At 40.4% G+C, this 18,654-nt stretch overlaps 1 protein-coding gene across 6 annotated transcripts in view; it reads right to left on the minus strand.

The window, feature by feature from the left end:
- Positions 1-18,654, minus strand: part of HELZ (helicase with zinc finger) — a 157,735-nt gene that overhangs the window by 127,098 nt on the left and 11,983 nt on the right. For all 6 annotated transcript variants that reach the window (XM_025889880.2, XM_025889883.2, XM_073883246.1 and 3 more), the window contains 2 exons: positions 2,900-3,127; positions 1,046-1,082 (listed from right to left, as the gene is read on the minus strand). In XM_025889880.2, coding sequence (XP_025745665.1) covers positions 1,046-1,082; positions 2,900-3,109 — 247 coding nt within the window. In that variant the 5' untranslated portion in view covers positions 3,110-3,127. The remainder of the gene's footprint in view (positions 1-1,045; positions 1,083-2,899; positions 3,128-18,654) is intronic.

The following is an 18,654-nucleotide window of genomic DNA, read 5'->3' on the forward strand; positions in this document are numbered from 1 at the left end:
AAGAAATATGCTTTGTAGTGATCATATAAATCTTCTTTAATTTTTAAAGGAAAACCCCTATCTACATTATTATAAGCATTTGTGTTTGTCACTATGGAAAAAGATACTAAAGACACAGCAAACTAGTAACAGGGATTTCTTCAGATGGGCTAAAAAGGGAAAATGATTCCCTTCTTCATATTCCTCTGTATCATTTGACTTACTATTATTTGGCTTGTGGGTAACTTTAAATGTCCACAGGTAGTAAAGACTTTATTAAAGGAGGTTCACATTCTTCAGTGAATGGTTATGTCCAATATGCCACAGAAGTAATAGTTTTTAAGGTTTACAACAAAAACAGTTAATACTTTCAAAAGTTCTGATACAAAAGCGTAATAAAAAGCTTAACTTCAGTTTAGCACCTCAGCACCCCTCCCCCAAATTCTGGATAAATGAAACATTACAGTACTCAAATCACTGAGCTGTGCAAAAAATCCCACCAAGGGTGTGTGAGAATGCACGCTGAGCCCCTTCTCCCACTCACTCAATTCACTCCAGTGAACTGGCAGCAATCAGGAAGAAAACGATTCCTACTCTACGAGTACCCAAAGAGCAAGAATCTTTTTATTAATTTCTCGCCCAAAGAAAACAGGAAAAAGCACCAAGGAGCACCCTAGACAGTCTCTCCTCTCTAAGGGAAATCTTCTACTGAAGGGAAAAAAACATTTTAGGAAGAACAAGCTAACATTTCAATTGACCCAAGCTTAACATTTAATCAATGTGTGTTACAGTTCTTAAAATTTGGCTCTTATTGACTAAAAATACACAAACGTGAAAAGGACACTATCAATGTTCCCACTCATGACTGGGAACAATGTTCAAGTGTACACCCATCAAGGCAAGGAAGATGTCATCTAAATTAGTTACTAGTCATCACTGTAAGGTGGAGGGTTTAAAATATTATAATCTCTCCTGAAATTAGCATATAAAAAAATCAAATCTTAAACACTGCTCATTTAAATAACTCAAAATTTTCAAAGTAGAAAAGTCCCATTTTTAAACATACCATGCCTACAATCTTCATCAGCTTGTCCATAGTTTTTCTGCAAAATAAAAAAGATACAAGATTAAATTAAGTAGTTCAAGGGCTGCTTAACACAGATTTTATCCAAAAAGAGCTCTGCTTTGTTTCAAAGTTTAATTATTAATGCTTCAAATATAATATTCACAGAGCAAAACCAACTCATGTGCTCTCTTGAGGATTACATAGTACTCTACAAATAAACATTATAATGTACTTCCCTGTCCATTTACTCACCCGACTTCTCATTTTCTCTAGCTCCAAATCACCAGAGCCTCCTCCTTCATGATCACCCTCAACTAATGACTTCACTGAAGGAAGGAAACTCCACTTTCCAATTGCTCAGACAAAACAACACTGAAGTAAGGAATCTGTGATGGCTCCCCCTCTTTCACTCCCTGCATTCACGGATTAAGAAATCTTTACTAGTTCTATCTTCAACTTAGAACCAGAACCAAAGCACTTCCCACTCTCTCCACTGCTACCATTTTGTCTGAACCACTGTCATCTCTGGCATGGATCATTCCAACAGCCTCCAAACTAGTCTTCCTGCCTCTACACCTACCCTTCTATAGCCTATTCTCAACACAAAAGCCAAAGAATTCCTGCCAAATCAGATCATACCACTCCTCTGCTCAAAACCCCGTAAGAGGGATGCCTGGATGGCTCAGTCAGTTAAGCGTCTGCCTTCCGCTCAGGTCATGATTCCAGGGCCCTGGTATCAAGTCCTGTATCAGACTCCTTGCTCAGCGAGGAGCCTGCTTCTCCTTCTGCCTGCCGCTTCCCCTGCTTGTGCTCCTCTCTCTCTCCCTCTCTCTCTCTGACAAATAAATAAAACCTAAAAAAAAAATTTTTTTTAATTAAAATTAAAAAAACCCAGGCGCCTGGGTGGCTCAGTTGTTAAGCGTCTGCCTTCAGCTCAGGTCATGGTCCCAGGGTCCTGGGATCGATCCCCACATCGGGCTCTCTGCTCAGCGGGAAGCCTGCTTCTCCCTCCCCCACTCCCCCTGCTTGTGTTCCCTCTCTCGCTGTGTCTCTCTCTGTCAAATAATAAAATCTTTAAATAAATAAATAAATAAATAAATAAAATTTAAAAAATGAAATTTAAGAAACCCACAAGAGCTCCCCATCTTAAGTAGAAGAAAAACAGGTCCTTACAGGGACCTGGAGGACCCCACAGGATCTAGTTCTGTTACCCTCCCCTTGTCACATACTCTTCTCCAGCACAGGGGCCATCTAGCTATGTCTCCAACACACCAGGCAGGCTTCTGCCTCAGGGTCTTCGCACTGACTCTTTCCTCTGCCTGTAATCTCTTCCTCCAGACTCTGACATGGCTCACTCCCTTCATATCACCTGATCAGTGAAACCAACCTTGACCACTCAATTTAAAACTGCAACTGCCTCCCTAACCCTAGGATCCCCAATCTCCCTTGCCCTATCCGGCTTTTTTTCACGCAGACTGCTACCTTCTAACAATCTAAAGTGTCTACCTATATATAATATCTATGGCTTACTGTCTGTCCCCCTAATAGAAAAAATACCATGAAGGATCTTTTTCTTTCTCACCAATGTATACCAAGTACCTAGACCAGTGTCCAGCACATAGTATACACTCAATAAATACTTGGTGAATGAGTGAATAACCCAAAATGTTATACATTAGTGCAATTTAAAGGCTTAAAAACAGTTGCTGTAATTAAACATATTCAGCAATCACTAGTCAGGTCGCTCATCTCCTCAGCCCAGAATTAGGTGATTATGACCAACAACTGTCCCCACTCAGTGAAAAAGTCCCTTTTACATGGTTTGGCATTGGCTTATTAACAGTGTTTACTCACCAGTTGCAAAAATGAGGCAATTCTGTAAAGAAGACTCTCAATTTTGATGCTTTCTATCTCCAGTGGACATGGCCCTGTGAAGTCGGCCATGGAGTACTGGCCAAGAGAAAGGAGGGCCTCTGTGCAGTGCTTGAGGGTCATTTCATAGTCCTGCCTCTTAAGTGATTCACACGCTTGTTCACATGACTTCTCAGCTCTTCTGTCTTCCATGACTCAGGGACAAAAATCCTACAGGCAGGAAGAAAGAACAAGTCAGAGAAAGTTTTAAAATCTTACTAAATTGTAGCCTCATTCCTACCTCAGCTGGTTTAATTATCTATCTGAATAGTTACTCTCCATCAGCCTTCTGACCAAGTTGCAGCTGAGCAGTGGCTACTGATGCTACAAAATCTACACTTCTCTTTTATATTTTGTGAAATCTTTACTAAGATCCAAGCAAAATGTCAACCATAAGTCAGTATTATACAAACAACACATCAAACGTATAAATGAGGTGAATGTATAAATGAAACATGACTTTGAATACTGCAGAGTGCAACAAACCATGAAGGCTTCTTTTCTTTTTTTTTAAACCAGAAGGTACAGAAATGTTTCATATCCAAACCTCCCAAGTTCAGTCTTACAATTCCGTGGTTGTGATTGCAGAGAATCGAAATCTATACCATGCAGGATTTTTCCCACCAACATAAAAAAAAAAAAAAAAAATGGCTAAAATCCAAGTTTGAACTGCCTATTAATTCAATTCAACAAAGATTTCCCGAGGCCAAGCCCTGTGTTAGCAGCACTGAAGTCAAAGATGGAACATGGTGTCACTGCTTTCAAGAAACTCCGATTCTAGCAAGAGCAGCCAAGCACAAATGAACAATTACAAGAAAGACTTATTCCATCTGCCGAAAGGCATGAGCTGGCCTCCAAAGGTGAACAGGAGTTCACCACGCAGAGATGATAGGGAGAGCATATGTGGGCTTTTCAGAGAGAGGAGTTCAAGTGAAATGACGAGAGGAGAGACTATGTGACTTAAACTCCAGCTGCATCAGGGAAAAGAGGAGCAGGAGAGACAGATGACCTCACATGCCACAAGAAGTGAGAGCTTTATTCCACAGGTGACGGAGCAGGATAGATTTTTAAAGAAGGAAAAGAATCTGGGGCATCTGGGTGGCACAGTCGGTTAAGCGTCCAACTCTTGGTTTCGACTCAGGTTGTGATCTCAGGGTCATGAGATCAAGCCCCGTGTCAGGCTCCACACTCAGTGCAGAGGCTGCTTAAGGTTCTCTCTCCCTCTCTCTCCCCAAATAAATAAATCTTTAAAAATAAAAATAAAAGTAACTAAATAAGGAAGGACCCTCTCATATAGAAATCCTGTGAAGAACTGGTGAGAGGCAGGCATTGCCATTAAGAGACCACTACAGTGGTCCAAGGAAGAGATACTGAGAATTCAAGCACAGCCGCTCCCTAGCTGGATCACTCACACAGCAAGAGCACAAAACCTACGCAGAGAAGACCTAAAATCCTTTGACCTGATGATCACAGCACTACTTCAGAGGATCACTCTCGCTGACCTCTCGTCACCGGCTCCATCAAGCATGCAGATTGCTTTTCTTGCCTGCTCCCACCTTACTCGCTCTCCCAGTCTTCTCTACTTTCCACCTTACCGACGGGCCCCAGGTACTTATCTGTCCCTCTCGGCTCTCTCCAGCCCACACGTACACCCCTGCCTGGCCTCTCCAGCTATGATGACTACCTGGCCCCACGCTCTCCCAGCTGTTCTTCAGCCACGTGCTGCCTCTGCACTGCAGTGAAAGCCGAGGGGAGACACCCGCGGACGGGCCCCCAAAACACAGTGGCAAGGAGTGAGGCAGAAGGACAGACATCAGCAGAGGTCCGCGCCCCTTCAACTTCGTGATACTTGTATGTCAAAAAATGTAGAAATTTCTAAGGAATGGACCAAGAAAAATTCAAAAAGGACCTCAGCCTTTGTTAGCATTTGTTAAAATGGCTGGTATGCACATGGGTATAATATTCTTTACTTTTCTCAGTTTGAAATTTTTAATTAAAAGAATACCAAAACATGGCTTTAAAATTACAGGATATTTTAAATGTCTACATTTAGCAAATTAACTTTTAACGAGAACCACAAAAACAAAAACAATAAAAAAAAAATCTGTTATTCACAAGATAATCCAACAAATAGGGGCGCCTGGGTGGCTCTGTCGGTTGAGCGTCCAACTTTGTTTTAAGATTTTATTTATTTATTTGACAGATAGAGAGAGACAGTGAGAGAGGGAACACAAGCAGGGGGAGTGGGAGAGGGAGAAGCAGGCTTCCTGCCGAGCAGGGAGCCCGATGCGGGGCTCGATGCCAGGACCCTGGGATCATGCATGACCTGAGCCGAAGGCAGACGCTTAACGACTGAGCCACCCAGGCGCCCCCGAGTGTCCAACTCTTGATTTCAGATCAGGTCATGATCTCAGCATCACATTATCAAGCCCCATGTCCGGCTCCACACTCAGCGGGGAATCTGCTTGAGGATTCCCTCTCTCCTTCTCCCAGTCTCTCTCTCTCTAAAATAAATAAACAGGGGCACCTGGGTGGCACAGATGGCTAAGCATATGCCTTTGGCTCACACCATGATCTCCAGGTCCAGCGATCGGGCCCCACATGGGGCTCTGTGCTCAGCAGGGAGCCTGCTTCTCCCTCTCCCTCTGCCTCTCCCGCTGCTGTGCTCTCTCTGTCTCTCCCTCTCTCAGATGAATAAATAAAATATCTCACTTTAAAATAATTAATTGAGGGTGCCTGGGTGGCTCAGTTGGTTAAGCGACTGCCTTCAGCTCAGGTCATGATCCTGGAGTCCGGGGATCGAGTCCCACATCGGGCTCCCTGCTCAGCAGGGAGTCTGCTTCTCCCTCTGACCCTCTTCCCTCTCGTGCTTTCTATCTCTCATTCTCTCTCTCTCTCAAATAAATAAATAAAATCTTTTTTAAAAAATAAAATAATTAATTAAATAAATAAATCTTTAAATAAATAATACAACAAATACCTAGAGTACTGAGTCCTCAGTCTCTACATGGCCTCCCTTTCAACTTCCTCAGCCCTCCTTCAATGGGCCACAAGACCCAGCTTGACTTAGCGAAGCTTAAATATGTAAGGTATAGTTGGTATTCATGCTCCTTATACAAACATGCATCAATCTGGATGAAATCAATTACCAAACGAAAATCAAAAATAATTTCTATATTACTACTGTGACTTTGCCCCTTAGACATAAGAATGGCATTATAAGATAATCACTAACTTATTATACAGGCCTCAGCTGATGCTACTGACACTATGGGCCAAATACTTCTTAGTTTTGGGAGGCTGTCCTGTGCTTTGTAAGATGAGTAACAGCTTTTAACACTGGTCTCTACCCCTAGATGCCAGTAGTCTCTGGCCTCTACCCACTAGATGCCAGTAGTCTCTCCCAACCTGTGACAACTAAAAGGGTCTGCAGACATAAGCAAATGTCCCCTGGGGTGTAAAATCATTCCTGATTGAGAATTACTGATACAAACAAGCATACAGTGTTTGCTTGCCAGATAACAGCAACAATAGGTAGATAAACTCACGGATACCAAACACCCCAGAATGAGCAAATCTTTCCTATAAAACTCTCAGCCCACATCTAGAAAATATTACAAGAAGTAAAAAGAAAAGAAAAACCAAGAATGCACAACCTAAAATCTTTCTTAGGGACAGAAGGCAGCACAGTGATCCAAGCAGAGGCTCAGAGCCAGAGAACTTGCATTCAAAACTCACCAGCCCCCTGCACTCACCAACCCCCTCACTCACCATCAGCCCTGTCACTCAGACACTCGCCAGCTGCATGGCCAGGGCAAGTGACTTAACCTCCTATATCTCGACTTACTTCTAAAATGGCAAGACAACTAATGCCTACCTCCTATGATTAATGCAGGCTTAGGTAAAATAATAGGTGTAGAACACTTATAAGAATGCCAGGCACACAGTAAGTGTTCAGTTAAGTGTTAGCTATTGTTTTTCCCTAAAATTCCAAATTTTCAATTTATATAAAGTAGAATCACTACACGGATCTCAACATACAATAATGTATTTATAGAAAACAAAACAGCACTCTACATAACTACTTTACTTACTTAACAGAGGAATTATTTTCATCTATTTTATCCACCTTAATAAACTGATAATAATTACGGAAGAATAGCCTTTGGAGAAGTGAGTACATTTGTATGTCACTGATCTAGACGAGATAACCCCTAAAAGTGGCTATAAAGGGAGATCACATGGCTCTTGTCAACATTAGCCACTAAACATATTCGCCAGGGAAATCTCAATAACAACACGTAAGTAGAGATGAGAGGCAGAACTATTAACGTCAGGAGCTTTGTGGGTAAATGACTTAGAGTTAACATCTGGTTCATTAGGTTCAAGAGCTTACCTCAGAAGAGGATGTGAAAGTTTCTACCACAATTACCTTTGTTAATCAGGTCCTGAAAATTAGTTTCTACCTAAGTCCCACCTGAACCTCACTAGAGGTACTTCGCTGTAGTGTGGATCGCAGTACGGAACAGGTCTTAGTCAACTGTTTTCTCTGCTTTTTCAGAAAACAGCATGACCTTGCTACACATACTCCTGAAGAAATTAAAAGTGCTTTCTCACAGGTAAAATAAAAACTGCCAGTCAAGTGAGATGATGCCGCAAGCCATGCTAAAATGGACTACAGAAAATACAGAGTAAGAGATCTAGAACTACTTCTAGAAGAGGCCAGCACCCAGATACACCTCACTGTGGGGCTGACAGACACTCCTGACTAGGCTGCAGACACAGCCATATCAGTAGCACACGATCCTGCTGCGGGGCCAGAACAGCCTGATCCAAAGGCAGCCACCGACCAAGCTGGGTCTAGGAGAGCCTCTCCCGTGGGACAGGGAGGTCCAGGAAGGTCCAGGGAAAGGAGCTAAGTCACATGAATCACATCAATATAGGAAGAAGCACCATATCCACCTATTGTGAGATGTATCCTCTATCAGCCTTGATTCTTTCTCTTCCCGTTAAAAACATTCAACTTGCATAAAAAGAACATAAAACACTGTTATCTTTCTACAAACTCCGATCCCTGTGGGGAACATGGGCTTTGGAGTGCATAACTTCACAGGCAAGAAAGCAGGAATCAGAAACCAAGATTCCAGTCCAAATCCACGAACTCCTGCAATCTGTCGCTGACCTACAGAAGAGACTAATATCATCAGCTGTTTGGCCACCCAGTATCCATTCCTCTTCCTGGTAAAAAAAGCCCATACTTTCCCTTTGAGAATTCACCTCTCCCCTACTCTCAGTCCATGCGGTTCCTGAAGAGCAGACCGCACCAGGGAAATCAAGACTGCCATGTGACCACAACCAGCCAATCCAAGTCTCACAGCCCAGAACACAATGATTGGCTCAGGGTGAGACATGTGACCCCATAACAGCCAATGAAACATGAGACTTTTGCTGAGGCTTCTGGGAAAGCGGTGTTCTTTCCTGCTAAATCTAAAATCTGAGAGACTCCAGGAGTTGCATATGCTGCAGCCATTTTTCTAACATAGAGTGCCTACAACTGAAGTCTATATAGGAAAAGGCAGAGTTGATTCATGGGGAGAAACTGAGTCCTGATGTCACTACTTGGGCCCTGACTCCAGCTAGCTATGCCTGGACTTTACAGTTACTTGAGCCAAGAAATTTCTTTCTAGTTTAAGACAGTTCAGGTTGATGTTTCAGGCAGTTGGAACTAATTGATGTATATGTACATCTAATTAGTACCTCACAGGAAGTGAAAAACAGAAGGAGCTGGTGACTGTCTCATAAAACAGTATCTACACACATGATTGCTAATAACACTGGCCACAATTATTGATTACTAATAACAGTAAGTGTAAAGAGGGAAAAAAGTGCGATATTTGGTTATAATGTCTGTTGAAAATATAATTCTAAAACATCTGTTTAAATGACTTCACCATAAAGCTACTTCAGCAATAATAAGAACCATTTACTGAATGCTTATTTTGTGCTGGATGTTGTTGAAAATACTCTATGTAATCTAATTTAATCCCCATAATGACCTTATAAAGTGGCTATTATTATTTTTCCCAATCCCATTTACAGAGAAGGAAACTGAAGCACAGAAAAGTCACTTACCCACAGCTATACTGTAGACAACAGAGGCAGGATTCAAATCGACAGTATGACCCAGTTCATGCTTTTAGCCATGACACTGACTCTGAACCCACAACCAAGGTTCCAATGCTGTTCCATGAGTAGAAACTCAAACCCAGGCACTTCATCAAATGTGAACGTTAAGTATCACCATTTTAACTCTAAAACAGTCTTAATGACTGATTTCTTACATAATTCTGCATTATAAAGGTATCCGTGTGTTAACCACGTTAGAAATTAGCATTTAAAAGTAAGTGGGAAAGGGCGCCTGGGTGGCTCAGTTGGTTAAGCAACTGCCTTCGGCTCAGATCATGATCCTGGAGTCCGGATAGAGTCCCACATCGGGCTCCCTGCTCAGCAGGGAGTCTGCTTCTCCCTCTGACCCTCTTCCCTCTCGTGTTCTCTTTCTCCCTCTCTCAAATAAATAAAAATCTTAAAAAAAAAAAAAAAAAAGTAAGTGGGAAAATCCTCCCAAATCTAAGCCAATCATCTTTTTTGGTTAAGCAAAAGTCCTAGGAGTCCCTAAGACTATGGAGTATTTTAATTAGCACCACCTTTCCATAAAATGGTAACATTTGCACCTTCCACAAAAGTCAACTTTATGAGAACATTCCTATCACTAAGTTAGTTTTCATAGCTTTTTTTTTTAAGATTTTATTTATTTATTTGACAGAGAGAGACACAACGAGAGAGGGAACACAAGCAGGGGGAGTGGGAGAGGGAGAAACAGGCTTCCCGCGGAGCAGGGAGCCCAATGCAGGGCTCGATCCCAGGACCCTGGGACCATGACCTGAGCCCAAGGCAGACGCTTAACGAATGTGCCTCCCAGGCACCCCGCATTGTTTTTATAGGAAAGAAACTTGTTTTAAAATCTATCCATCTTGGGGCACCTGGGTGGCTCAGTCATTAAGCTTCTGCCTTCAGTTCATGATCCCAGGGTGCTGGGATAGAGCCTCGCATGGGGCTCCCTGCTCGGCGGGAAGCCAGCTTTGCCCTCTCCCACTCTCCCTGCTGTGTTCCCTCTCTCGCTGTCTCTTTCTCTGTCAAATAAATATATATTTTTTTAAAAATCTATCCATCTTAGTACAATCCAAAAAAAGGGAAAAAAATGATAAATTAGACCTAATCAAAATTAAACATTTTTCCTCTCTGAAAAACACCGTTAAAGGAATGAAGAGAAAGCTAAAGACGAAGAGAAAATTATTTGCAATCACATATCTGAAAAAGGATTTGTATCTGGACATAGAAAGAACTCTCAAAACTCAATAAGAAGAAAATAACCAAATTAAAAGCTGGATAAAAGTTTTCCACACACACTCCACAAAGAAGATAGGATGATGGCAAATTAGCACATGAAAAGATGTTCAATGGCTTTAGTCATCAGAGAAAGGCAAATTAAAACCATGATTAGACACTACTACATCCCTATCAGAATGGCTACATTACAAATATTGATAATATCAGTGATGTGGAATAACCAGAACTCTCATACATTGCTAGTGGGAATATAAAATGGTACAACCCCTCCAGAAAAAGGGTTGACAGTTTCTTAAAAAGTTAAACATATACTCACTGTATGACCCAGCAATCCCCTCTCCCCACAGACAGCTACCCTGGAGAAATGAAAACGTATGTTCACACAAAAATCTATACACAGATGTTTACAGCAGCTCTATTCATAACTGCTATAAACTGGAAACAATCCAAATGTCCTTTAATAAGTGACAATGGAAAACTACTCAGCAATAAAAAAAGAATAAATTTGCAATATATATAATACCTTAGATGAATCTGAAAGAATAAAAGAGACCAGTCTCAAAAGCTTAACAGTGTATGATTCCATTTGTATTATATTCTCAAAAAGCCAAAACTATAGGGATGGAAAAATGTCAGTGGTTGCAGGGGTGATGGAATGGAGGTGGGTAACTACACAAGGAGCGCATGAGGGAGTTTTCTGGGATGACGACAGTGTGTATCCTGACTGTGGGGATGTCTGCACAAACTATACATGTATTAAATTGAAAAATTTTTATTACCAAAAGAAAAAAGCCACTTTTACAGTATGATAATTTAAAAGTAAAATTTTAAAATTACTTTTAAAATATGAATCGCAATGTCACAATTAACATGTTTTTTAAAAACTGAAAATAGATACAGAAGGATAAGTGTTGTTAACAAATGGAAACTTATACACACTTCCCTTTCCATGCATGTACATTTTAGAGGCAGGAATGGAGGCTCAGAAAGAATGTCTCCAAATAGAGCAATCATTGAGTTCACTTGGCACAAAATATAGGATACTTCTGAAGAATTCCATCATTGCTAGGTAATTTGTTCAGGACCAAAAGTAAATATTGGAAGAAAAATGCAATCAACAGTGCACCACAAAGGTGGTAGGTAGACAGGCCTGGACTAAGACATTTTCAGTAACAGATGATAAAAATGAAGGTGATTTTTAAAAGCATCATTCTTTTCCCACTGTGGACTTCTTTCTAGAACAGTATAAGAAAGCCCACCATGAAATCCAAGTCATGAAATGTATTTTATTGTAAAAAAAAAAAAAAAAAATCAGTTATCTTCCCTAAATTAACTTTTCTTGTTAATGTAGTTATGTTCCTCCTTTATTTCAAAAGAGCTAAAGCTTATTTGATTACAGACAGACTTCAAAGAACAAAAATAAACCGTGACCAAACAGCAGGAGCCAATGGCAGTAAATAAAATTTCCTCAATCTAAATTGAAGATGATTTCTATACTGTCTTATACATTTGTTTCCATCAGAAACAAAAAAATTATCTTCCTCATAATTAACTTGGGTGGAATGAATCGGACTGCATTTGTCAAGATTTGCAAAGACTGATGATGAGTTTTGCTGGACATTATAACTATCCACTCACTAACAGCCATAATCAGGTCTTGATTATAGACTCCAAGTTGTCCTTAATTATTAAGTTATATAAACAATAAAAGCATAGGAAAACTTACAATAAAATACATAAGTTTCTTGACATGACTAATAAAACAAAAATTTAAAGGAAGAATTGCTAGGAAAAAATTAAGAGATTCACTTTTTTTTTTACAAAGTCAATAATTTGCCTTTAATCTGCCTCATGCATTGTTATTTTCCCTGTGGAAACTCTATTATTCTAAAAACAAGACTCTTCTGGAAAGTAAACGTATTGTGACAAAAAAAGAAAAGCCAGATTGATACATTATTAAAATAACCCATATGACCTAGCCCAGTGGATTCAAGAAAGCGTATCAGAGCACGCCCGGTTCTCCAGACTCAGCAGCATAGCTGTGGAGGGACAGTGATACCACTAGAAGGGTGTCATGCTTCCTCAGTGACACAAAAAGTTAAGAACCATTACTCCAGAGGTGGCACGGTGGTTCTGAAATGCCCATAAAATAATGTCCAGGCTCATTACCAGATGTCCAGGCCACCCACAGCCTGGCTACAGCCTAACTTTCCCACCACTCCCAAAGGACAGTCAGGCGTCAGAGTCTCTGACAATGCCCTTCCCACTGCCTGAAAGTCCTTTCCCTCCTGTCTCTGACCCTAACTCCTACTCAGCTTTAAATGAATGCTCCCAGACTTAACTTCCCTAAAACGTTCTCCCCCCCAAACCAGCACTACTTCCTATAGAATGATTTGGCCTCTTAATCATTTATTATTTTGAATTAAATATATAAGATGTTTTATCTGCCCACACAACCATCTTATAAATAGGGGTCATATTTTATATCATTTATATCCCCAAGACAACAATTCAATTCACTAAAGCCATTCAGTAAATACTTTAATCGAATTTCCCAGAGAGATGGCCTAAAATAACCTGAATGCCAAGCATTCCAAGAACTGTCCTGTACCAAATTCAGTACTCATTAGAATTCCAAGTCATAAAGAGGAATATTGTGTTATCTTTAAATTTATCTGTTTTTATCCAAAACTGGAATCTGTCATGGTTCTGTGGGATACATAGGCAAAATATTCTGCAAAGTAAAGAAAATTTTATTCACTGTACTGTATTTAATATTTACCCAGACTTGCATTTTTCTCTAAAACTCTTATAAAATCTCTGAGCATGCAAGAAGCATTAGATGAGCGACTACGCCCATTGAGAAGAAAACTAGAAACTAAAATCACTCATATTCCATTTTGAATAATCTCTTTCATAAAGAGGTAAATTCTCTTTATGAAAATTATGAAAATCTTTATGAAAAATTCCAGAATACATGGAATTCAATATAGCAAAGTAAAATGTTCTAAGTACATAAAAGAAATATCCTAATGGACCTTCTACCATCTGTCTTAGTAACTAAAATGATAAAAACAAGAAAAGCGAAATTTTAAAAGTTGTATCAACAGCTAAAATTGAGGGTTTTTCTCCATCTATTAGTCTGACTTTTCCTGACCCATATTTTACAATTGCCAGCAATTCTGGAGACAGCCTTCTTTCAATAATTCCAAATTATTTCTTGAAAAGTTTGAGTCTCCTCTCAAATCATCCAACATGCCTACTAATCAATAAAAATATATATATTTAAAAACTCATATTTATGAAGCAATCAAATTAAAAGACTGACTTTCTAGAAAAGGTTGCTACTTGCCAAGAAAATTTTTTTACTAAAAAACATTTTCTATTCTTTGTATTTATTTTCCCTTTCAGATTATCTGTGGAGACTTGTAAACACATCATAATCCCAAACAGTTAAGCTTTTTCAAACATAAATCAATTTTAAAAAAAGCCAACTGCATAATTAAAACAAAATGGCACCACCACCACCACCATCCTTCTTTTTTTTTAATAGTTTGTTTACATTAGGGTTTTTTTTAGATTTTTATTTATTTATTTGAGAGAGAGAGACAGCACATGAGAGGGGGGAGGGTCAGAGGGAGAAGCAGACTCCCTGCTGAGCAGGGAGCCGGATGCAGGACCCGATCCAGGGACTCCAGGATCATGACCTGAGCTGAAGGCAGTCGCCCAACCAACTGAGCCACCCAGGCACCCCACCATCACCCTTCTTAAAAGCTGTCTTTAATTTACCAACAGTCTATGTTCTAAAACTGTATTTTCAAATCAGTGTTTGAAACTCGGTACAGTTTCCTACTCCCATATATAAGTAAAAACAAGTTTTGGTAAGTAAAAAAACAAAAAGTAGATTATAAAATAATACAGTATATAATCCTACTTTATAAAACATATATGTATTGAATGTTACATAAAAAGCCAAGATATGAAACAAAATATTAAAAGTGAGTATCTCCTTCCCCAAAACCTGTAACTCATCGTGAGGAAAACATCAGACAAACCCAAACTGAGGAACACTGTACGAAATACCCGACCAGGGGCGCGTGGGTGGCTAAGTCAAGCTAAGTGTCCAACTCTTGCCTCTGGCTCGGGTCCTGATCCCAGGGTCGTGAGATGGAGCCCCACAAAGGGCTCTGCGCTCAGCGTGGAGTCTGCTTGGGATTCTTTCTCTTCCTCTACTTCTGCCCCTCTCCTGGCTCACTCACGCACACTCTCTCTTTCAAATAAATATAAATCTTAGAAAGGAAGGAAGGAAGGAAGAAGGGAAGGAGGGAGGGAGGAGAGAGAGAAGGAAGGAAGGTAAGAAAGAGAAACACCTGACCAGGACTCTTCAAAATTGTCACGAAAACAATGAAACTGTGAAAAACAGTCGTAGCCCAGGAAACATGAAAACTATATTCAACATGGATCCTGGATAGGTCTTTAAACAGAAAAAGGGCTTTAGTGGAAAAACTAGAAAAAAACAAATAAAATCTGGGTATTACTTAACACTAATGTTCCAATGAAGGTTTCTTAGATTTGACAAATGTACCACAGAAATGTAAAGTATTAAAATGGGGGAACTTCTTCTTGAGAAAACTTTGACTTGCAAAAGAGGAGCGACAGGTATAGTGACCGTGATTTTTGACCCAATTTTAGCTAAGCTGCATAAATCAATCTCTGCTCAAGTGTAAACTAAGAAAACAACAACAATAAAAAAACCAATGGGGAAAACTGGGTGAAGAGTACATGAGAACTCTGGCCTACATTTACAACTTTTCCGTAAATCTAATATTATTCCAAAGTTAGAAGTTTCTTTAAAAAATTAAAGTGGAGGGGCGTCTGGGTGGCTCAGTCATTAAGCGTCTCCCTTCAGCTCAGGTCATGATCCCAGGGTCCTGGGATTGAGCCCCGCATCGGGCTCCCTGCTCAGCAAGAAGCCTGCTTCTCCCTCTCCCACTCCCCTTTCTGTGTTCCCTCTCTCGCTGTGTCTCTCTCTCTACTAAATAAAATCTTCAAAAAATAAAAATAAAAAAAAGTGGATATCTCTGAGTGGTGGATTATGGATTTTTTCATTCATCTGCGTTTTTCAACAAGCAACATCCTTCACTGTCATGAAAAACAAAAGAGGGGGGAATAACTGTTCTAGATTTTTAAAAAACTAAACAAGGGCGCCTAGGTGGCTTGGTCAGTTAAGCATCTCACTCTTGGTTTCAGCTCAGGTCATGATCTCAGGGTCCTGGGATCAAGCCCTGCAACAGGCTCCGAGCTCTGCTTGGGATTCTCTCTCCTCTCTCTCTCTCTCTCTCTCTCTCTCTCTGCCTCTCCTCCAACTCTTGCACGCTCTCTCAAATAAACAAAATCTAAAAAAAAAACTAAAGAGACATAATAACCTAAAGAAATAAAATACATTTTGGGGACAAATGGGGAAACTTATATATAGACTTGATATTTGATAGTAAAACCATTAGTATTACTGAATTCTTAGGTGTGATAATATTATGTTTATGAAGAAAAATGGCCTCCTACTTAAGAGATACAGTTGACCCTTAGGGTGCTGACCCCCATGAAGTCAAAAATCTGTTTATAACTCTGACTCCCCAAAAACTTAACTACTAATAACCTACTGTTGACCAGAAGCCTTACCACTAACAGTCAATTAACACATACTTTGTATGTTATCTTATATAGTGTATTCTTAGAATTAAGTAGACTAGAGAAAAGAGAATGTTATTAAAAGAATCACAAGAGGGACACCTGGCTGGCTCAGTCAGTACAGCATGCAAATCTTGATCTCAAGCTCCATATTGGGTGTAGAGATTACTTAAATAAATAAATCTTTAAAAAAAGAAGAAGAAGGAATCACAAGGAACAGAAAATACATTTACTGTACTGTAAATATACTCCATGTATAAGTGGACCTGCACAATTCAAACCTGTATGAATGAAGTACCATCCAATATGTCTGCCACTAACTTTCAACTGGCTCTGGGAAAAAAAACCTCTATTTAGAGAAAGAGAGAAAGCAAATTATGGCAAATGCTAACAACTGAGTATTGATTATACTAGTCTTTCAACTTTCCTATAGGCATAAATATTTTCATAATATAAATTAAATTAATGGTTCTCTTTAACTTAAAAAAGTGATTTGAAACCCAAACTAATCCAGGGGTGCCGGGTGGCTCAGTCAGTTAAGCATCCGACTCTTGGTTTCAGCTCAGCTCAGGATTATCTCAGGGTTGTGGGATCGAGTCCGCATTGGGCACTGGGCATGGAGGCTGCTTGAGATTCTCTCTCTCCTTCCACCCCCTCTCCCCCCTGCCCACTCTCACTCTGTCATTTTGTAGGTGCGTGTTCTCTCAAAAAAAAAAAAAAAAAAAGTCCAGAAAATAACAAGTGTTGGTGAGGATGTGGAGAAATACACTGCTAGTGGGACATAAAATGGTGCTATTACTATGGAAAACAGCACGGTGATTCTTCAAAAAATTAAACATAGAATTACCACAGGATCCAGCAATTCCACTTCTGGGTTAATTTCCAAAAGAATTAAAAGCAGGGAATCAAACAAATACTTGTATACCCTTGTTTATAGCAGCATTATTCACATTGGCCAAAAGGTGGAAGCAACCCAGGTGTCTATTTACAGACGAATGGAAGGGCGCCTGGGTGGCTCAGACAGTTAAGAGGCTGCCTTGGGCTCAGGTCATGATCCCAGGGTCCTGGGATGGAGCCCCACTTCTCCCTCTCCGCCTCCTCATGCTCTCTCTCTCTCAAATAAACAAATAAAATCTTTAAAAAAAAAAAAAGACGAATGGATTAAAAATGTCGTGTTTACATACAAGGGCATTTTATCCTTAAAAAAAGGAAGGAAATGCTGACATAAGCTACAATATAGCTGAACCTTGAAGACATTATTTTTTTTTTTTAAAGATTTTATTTATTTGAGAGACAGAGAATGAGAGAGAGCGAGCATGAGAGGGAAGAGGGTCAGAGGGAGAAGCAGACTCTCTGCTGAGCAGGGAGCCTGATGTGGGACTCGATCCTGGGACTCTAGGATCATGACCTGAGCCGAAGGCAGTCACTTAACCAACTGAGCCACCCAGGCGCCCCCTTGAAGACATTATGCTAAGTGAAAAGAGGCAGACACAAAAGGACAATGTATGATTATACTTACATGAGGGACCTAGAATAGCCAAATTCATAGAGAGAGAAAGTAGAACGCTGGTCGCCAGGAGCTTGAGGGAGGGGGAAATGGAGAGTTGTTGTTTAATGGGTACAGAGTTTCAGCTGGGGCAATGAAAGAGCTTTGGAGACGGAAGGTGGGACATTCCCATAACCACGTGAATGTACCTACTGCCACTGAACTGTATGGCTAAAATGATAATTTTACGTTATGCCTATTTAACCAAAATTTCTTAAAAAAAAAAAACAAACACAGAAGCCTTGATACCCTCCCTATAAGCAGTGAGGCCCATGTCCTAATCCAGATGCAAACTTAAAGACTCCTTATTGCCCATTCCCCCAGTATGCCCTACCGGTGAAGAACTGAGAGCTCAAAGAGCCAGAGCCAGAGCCAGAGCCAGAGCCAATGGTGGAAAATTAGTCCCACTAAATAAATTTAGAAAAGCCAAAGCAGAAGGCCAAATCCAGAGTAGCTGGCGAGAGGCAGGCTAGGGAAGAGAAGGCAAAGGCAGAAAGCAGAGACTCTGCCAGGACAGGGGCAGCTTGATGAGACTGGTAAGGACAGCACAGTGGTGAGAACAGGGAAGAACAGAGAGCAGGAGAGCTCAGAGAAGGGAATTCACCCAGGATAAGGGCGGGGAAGTGGAGGAAAAGGTAAAAGAGAATTATAAGAAGGGGATTCATTCAAGAAGGGATTCTGCCCAAGTGTCAGCAGAAAAATGACTTCCTTCCATTGAGGCAGTCATTTGTATCCAAAGAAACCAAGAAAATTGATAAAGCCTATGGAAAGTTAGGAGGAAAAATATTTTCCTACGAAAGACTACTACTATGACGCCATCTCCAGAAAACTAACGCCATTTTTTTCATTGGTTTTTGTTTTTACAAGAAGAAAACACTTATTTGTTTAGGAATAATTTCAACATGGGCCTACCTTTTTTCTTTTTAAGATTTATTTATGTATTTGAGAGAGCAAGCCCGCACACGAGCCCACACGTGTGCTCCAGCAGGGAAGGGGCAGAGGGAGAGGGAGAATCCCAAGCATATTCCACACTGAGCGTGGAGCCCAACACAGGGCT

The sequence above is a fragment of the Callorhinus ursinus genome, unplaced genomic scaffold (genome assembly GCF_003265705.2).
Source record: "Callorhinus ursinus isolate GAN/ISIS: 27379988/994484 unplaced genomic scaffold, GSC_fseal_2.0 scaffold50, whole genome shotgun sequence".
Classification (NCBI taxonomy): domain Eukaryota; kingdom Metazoa; phylum Chordata; class Mammalia; order Carnivora; family Otariidae; genus Callorhinus; species Callorhinus ursinus.